The sequence below is a fragment of the Meleagris gallopavo genome, chromosome 15, assembly GCF_000146605.3.
Source record: "Meleagris gallopavo isolate NT-WF06-2002-E0010 breed Aviagen turkey brand Nicholas breeding stock chromosome 15, Turkey_5.1, whole genome shotgun sequence".
Taxonomy (NCBI): Eukaryota; Metazoa; Chordata; class Aves; order Galliformes; family Phasianidae; genus Meleagris; species Meleagris gallopavo.
Genome location: NC_015025.2, coordinates 15,243,977 through 15,250,045, shown reverse-complemented (window position 1 = coordinate 15,250,045; position 6,069 = coordinate 15,243,977). Strand labels below are relative to the sequence as shown.

The window sequence follows — 6,069 nt, the reverse complement described above, 5'->3', positions numbered from 1 at the left end:
CGCCGGCAGCGGGCTCTGCGGGGTGAGTGGTGCCGGCCTCGGCCCTGGGACGTGCGGGGCGGGTGGAGATGTGGGCCCGGGAACCGCAGGCGGGGGCTTCATTCGGGTGCAGCCAGCTCTGTTAGCGGTGTTTCAAATGTGCGCCTGTACAGCCTTGTCCCATCAGCACGGCAGCGTCTGCTCTGTGCTTCATCCTCGGTCCTCACCGCATTGATTTGCATCTGTCTGTTTTGTAGAGTGAGATGAAACATTTCCATGTATCCCAGTATCTGTACAGAATAACCCCGACGCATCCAAACGTAAGGTGGATATTATCTCAATTAGTTACATTTCAAGCATTAGAGCTGCATGACTTGTGCTGGCAGAAGGGCTGTGCCCGTGACATTGTGTCTCGGAGCAAGCCCCCTGCTAATTATTGGTGCTAAATCAAGCCTCAGGTTTGCCTGTAGGAGCCCTGACTTGCTGATACTTGGACTGTACCAAGCTAATACCCTGGGCATCTGGTTTAACCGAAAATATCAAACCACTGTGAATCTCTTCTGCCCCAGACAGAGCACTGATGTGATCCTATCTATGCCGTTAATTGGTTCTGCATTCCTGAGTAATGCTCATCTCCATTTCCAGTCTACCTAACCTTAGGTACTTGCAGTAACCACGCTGTGCAGCGCCGGTCCTGCTCTGTGTCAGTGTGCACTCAGTGCATGGAGGCACCACAGCTGTGCAGATATGGGCACTCCACGCCTGATGCTGTGGGCAGGGTGGGTGCTCACAGCCCCTGTGCTTCTGTTCTGAGGCAGTGATGCCCAGCTGCCAGCACAGCCATCAGGAGCTGCGAGGCTGGCATGGCCTTTTGTTAGGAGAGCGTCTCCTCTTGACGTGGATACTTACGGTGAAATATGAAGAGTATGTAAAGCAATAGGTTGTGGTAACTGCCATGTGATACCTGGAAAGGGTGAGGGAAAGAATGATCAGGAAAGCAAAATGATGCTTTCAAATGTCCGTGATCAGAACAAGGCTGGTTTTAAAACCATTAGAAAAGAATACAAATGCAAGTGTCCCCACAGATGGCTATTTAGGCTGGCTGTTAGGAACACAGTTTAGCATTAGGTAACGAGATTGTTTTACCCCACCTGACACTTGGTCAGCATTAGCAAATTACAAAGAAAAGTTTTCATTTGGGTCTGGAAACCCCACCAAATGCTGCCTAACAGATAACCATCATCCAAAATGCTACTTCCAGGCCAAGCTCTGGACATCCCCTCCAAACTGCTCAGCCTTCAAAGAGACGTGGCTTTGTCCCCAGTGCAGAGGCTTCTTGGCATATGCCAGCTCTGCTGCTCTGAGCATTGTGCATTTTTCATTTCTTCTGGGTTGAAATGAGAATTTCCATCCCAGGAAGCTTTCCCCACCCGAAACGTGTTTGCAGAGCATACTATATGGGTGGGGAAACTGATAAGATCCTCTCACAGGCTTCCCCAGTTATCGACTTTGGTCAGATCATCATCTACACCAACAACCTGAAAATCATCCGTGCACCAATGAACCAGAGAGAGCTTATGAGAAGGATCGTCCAGACAGAGGGGGTGAGCGACTGGGCCTTTGTGTACAGGGAAAGGAGAGAAAGAATTGGTGCTGGACATAAAAAGGATGTGGAAAAGAAGGCTGTCTGCAAGCAGTATGTGCAGGTAAGAGAAAACTGGAAGTATTTTTGTTTTCTGGTTCTGGTCAAACCATTCAGTGTTCCTGTCCAAGCCCCATCTATGTCAGTATCTGTCACTTCAGCTAAGTTGTGACTGGGCAGCACAGCCAGCAACCTGAGCATCGTTGTTCTGCTTCCAGTGCCCTTGTGCCTCCTGCTTGGTTTTCCTTTGGGGATCGCTGACATTCAGCGGTGCGGTGGAGCTCCATCCTCCATCACTGAGAGCAGACTGAGTTTCTGCAGCCTGACGAGGCCAAACACAGCTGCTGTGTGGCTGAGACTTCCCCAGGCTAAAATGTTAATATCAGCTGAAACGAGATTGTGCCTTCCACTTATTTTCTCATGGGTTAGACTTTGTTGGTCAGAACCCCAATTAATCTGACCACAATTTGATCCCACAAAACAAATGCTGTCATGCAGGGTAAATACAAAGCACTGCAGCTTTGCCAGCCCCAAACCACCCTGCTGTGTCCAGTGCAGAGTGCCTGGGATGCTCTGCTTGGAGCCTCGCTCAGGGCTCGCTCTCAGGAGGACCCCGCAGAAGCCAAAAGCAGCCCAGACATTTACTGACTTTCATGTCTGATACTGAGTAACAGCATTTTTCACGATGTTTCTGTTGCAGGAAAGAGGTGCTGAGCGCACTTGCTCCCAGTGCAAAGGATCAGGCTGTGCTCCTTGCTCGCTGTGCCATGGCAGCAAGTTTTCAATGCTGGCAAACAGATTCAAGGAGTCCTACAGGGCTCTGCGCTGCCCAGCCTGCAACGAGAGCGGCGTGCAGCCCTGCCAGGTCTGCGCTGCGTGATGGAGCTGCGCTGCACCCGGGTCTGCTGGGAGCTTTGCATTATTTCACTTCAAGCAGCTCTGCTCTAATGGGAACTTTTTAAAGGTGGAGAAGTACCTTACGTGAGTTCGCCGTAAGTACGAACACAGCACCTCTGCTCCATGCCGTTCCTCTTGTCTGTTGCACACATTTGCTCAATCAGAGCCCTGTCCTGCAAACGCACTGCGTGCAGCCCTGTGGGGTGAACGCAGCCACGTGATGTGATCTGCACGTGGGGGCTGAGACCCTGCAGGACTGCAGCCGGCACCGGGAGCTCACGTGGGCAGTGCCTGCAGCACTGCTATGGCAGCAGAAGGCAGCAGCAGTGGGCACAGCTGGGGGTGGGTCTGCGCGACAGCAGCACAGAGCGGTGCCTCCTCTGGGCTTTAATTTGCTGAACGCGTTAACATCACGCCATCGTTTGTAATTACCTCTGAACTCGTGGTGTCACGAGCTTTTCCTGAAGATTTTGCTGATTCTTACATCTGTTTTAATGGACACAACGATTCTTTTGGGGTTTGGCTTATGGGGGGAAACTGAAAACTTTTCCCAAATCAGGAGCCATAGAAATGTACAGTAATTTATCATTACAACTAGAAACGAATAAGCTTTTAGCCTGCTTAGGAGGAAGTGCTGAACTGAAATTCCCCTCTCCACTGCTCAGCACTTTTCTGGATCGGGCTGGCAGCGAGCAGGACTCCAGTTGCCCAATGTTAATCCCATGATGTAATCTGCAGAAGGTAAACTCTAATTAGTTAAGGTGGAGCAGAGATGCTGAGTTCTTTGCAGGCTGCCCCTGGTGGTGCAGAACGCACAGGATTCGGGAGGTGGAAGCAAATGGGGGAAACGTGTTGTGTGTTTTTTTCTCCCCGAAGCCCTAAATCATTGCGCTGCATATTCATGAGCAATGCTAAGGCTGCATTAACTTGCACCTTACCGGTGAGACTGATGAGCTCAGCGCTGCCCACCTGCGCCGTGCTGAGGCTGCAGGCCCGGCTCACTGCCAGCTTTCTGTTTGCTGATGGCTGCGAGGTTTCTCCAAACTGCTTCAACGGTTGGAAGCCCTCACAGCCCTCGGACTTCCACTGCTGGACCGCTGGATTTTCTTAGCGGGGACTAATGATTTAATTTTCAAACAAAGCGCACAAAAACGCAGCTGATACTCGTTCCGCTCCATTTATCGCTTTGGGATCTGCGGTGTGAATACCGCAGCCCTTCGGCTGTTGGTGAGGGCAGAGGAATCCTCGCGACTCCGAGAGCGACCGGAGCGCTCAGCCCCGCAGCGGCCGTTTGATCCCTGCGGGCCGGCATCAAAGCTCTGCGGTGAGAACAAAGCAGCGGGCGGAGCCGCTGCCTGATCCTTCAACGTTGACGGCAGAGCTGATGCAAGCGCTCGTCGCTGGGGTCACTGCTGCCTGCAGTGACTGCGCTGCTCTCGGCAGCCGTGCGGCCGGGCTGTGGGTGGCGGATAAAGGCGGTGATGTGGGGCTGCTGGTCGGACGCGGAGCCGAGCTCCTCACTAAGGGTCCCTGCAGCGCCGTTATGGCCCCTAACGGGAACCGGGATGTCCTCTGTGTGAAACCCCTACCTGGGCAAAATCCGAATTTCCTCATGGGCTGAAATGCCAGAACTTTGGTACACGTGCTTAGCCTAGAATCTTTTATTGATCGTCTGTTTCTCTTAATCGTTTACAGCTGCTCTTTTATTTCCCTAGAACAGGGCCGTGGCAAAGATACATTTAAGGTTTTCTTTCTCTCTCTTTCTTTCTGTCTGTCTTTCCAAAAAAAGCAAACCCTATTGCCTTTGTCCTGCTGTAGGAATCCTGGGCCGTGTCTCCCCGCTCGGGCATCGCACCCGCTGACAGCCCGGCTTACACTGCCACGCTATGGCTGCCTGTGGATGTGCTCTGAAACAGACCTGCAAACCTTTGAGCAAACTTGGGAGGGACGGCAGGGGCTGCCCTTTGCTGGTTCTCCTGGCAGCTGGAGGTCGGGGAGAAGCAGGGCTGCTTTATTTCACTGTGGAACACATGAGCCGGCATAGGAATGCAAATAGAAATCGTATTCAGTGTTAAATAAGAAGGGCAGTTGGAGGTGAGTAGTGAGGCTAATTATGACAGCCAGAGGCGCAGAGCAGAAAGGTTAAAATAATCCACATTTCCATGTGCCAGCAAAGTGCATCACTTGCTTTTAACCAGAAACTCTGTATGACTGAAGGGAGGATTGCCACAGTTGCTCACAAACGCCACAGTTAAAGCTGATTCCAGCGCTCCTGCTTTTGTTCTTCCTGCCGGGTTCTGTAGGTGGAAGCACGGGGTGCTGCAGGGAGGCACAGCTGTTCTCAGAGCCCGAAGTCAGACAGGCGGTTCGTGGGGCTGCGTCCATCCCTTCCTGCCCACACGCACCCCTCGCACTGCCTGCACCGCAGCATTTGTGCCTCTGCTGCTGGAACATTGTTTTCAATTCCCATTTATTCCCAACTACCACCTCTGCAACACAATCATAACGTGAAGGAACCTGGAGAGGTTTTGCAGTGTCACCACTTCATTTCCTTGGAGTTGAAAAAGAAAGAACTGGGATATTTATGCATTTAAACGTTATTATATTTTGCAAGTCTTTGAAGCTGTCAGTTTGATTTATGTGGGCTCCATTTGATTTTGCTGTAAAACCAGCCCTTCTCTGCTTCGAAATATTTCATTTTTATACAAATCATTACGTGTAACCTGCAGTGATTTCTTTCTGCTGCTGAACACAGCGCTGCTGTTAAAGGCCTGCTATTTCCCCCAAGTAACTTCTAAGAAACATCACTGCGGATGAAAACTGCTGCTTCTGATAAGTGATGGCACACATTCCCATTAGGAGAGGCATGAGGGGTCTTAATTCCCTGGATTCAGCATAATGAGTAATGGAATCAATTCTGTTTGTTGTTTCTTGTGGAAAGCAATCAATACATTTGCAGGAAGAGCGAATGAGAACAGAAATTACTGATTTTAATTGTCTGTTTTTGCTAGTGGAGGATGGGATGCTCCAGCTCCGGTGAGCGGTGGGATGCAGCAGAACGTGGCTGTGCTCGGGCACTGCTGGGCGGGGGCTGCGGGGCGGTCCGGGTGCGGGACTCTGTCCTGAGCGGCCACTTCTGGTGCTGGGGCACGGGGGAGGTGTGTGAGCCTGGAGCTGTGGCACTTGGGGACATGGTTAGTGTGTGTGTGCTTGGGGTGGGTTGGGGTCGTGCTTGGTGATCCGAGGGGCCTTTTCTAGCCTTAGTGGTTCTGCAATTCTGTGAGGCGCTCTGCATCCGTGCAGTGGGCTCAAAAAACACTCCTGACCGCCAGCTGCGGTAAAAAAAAGTCATTTCGGTGGTACCGATGGCTTAAAGACAGTCGCTCTGCGGTTCAATGCTGAGGATTTGTTTGGGGACCTCTCGCAGTGATGGAGTCAGATGTAAGCGGGCCGATCTGGAGCCCTCCGTGGAGCTGCTCAGGAGCAGATGGCCCGGGCAGCCCTCTGCGGGGAGCCGAGCCGAGCCGAACCGAACCGAGCCGAACCGAGCC

At 51.9% G+C, this 6,069-nt stretch overlaps 1 protein-coding gene across 1 annotated transcript; it reads left to right on the top strand.

Moving 5' to 3' along the window:
- The first annotated feature begins 82 nt into the window (after positions 1–82).
- GRXCR2 (glutaredoxin and cysteine rich domain containing 2) lies at positions 83–6,061 on the top strand. The gene is made up of 2 exons (XM_031555740.1): positions 83–1,685; positions 2,322–6,061. The coding sequence occupies exons 1-2, from the start codon at positions 1,377–1,379 to the stop codon at positions 2,499–2,501; spliced, it is 489 nt and encodes a 162-aa protein (XP_031411600.1). The 5' UTR covers positions 83–1,376; the 3' UTR covers positions 2,502–6,061.
- The last annotated feature ends 8 nt before the right edge of the window (positions 6,062–6,069 follow it).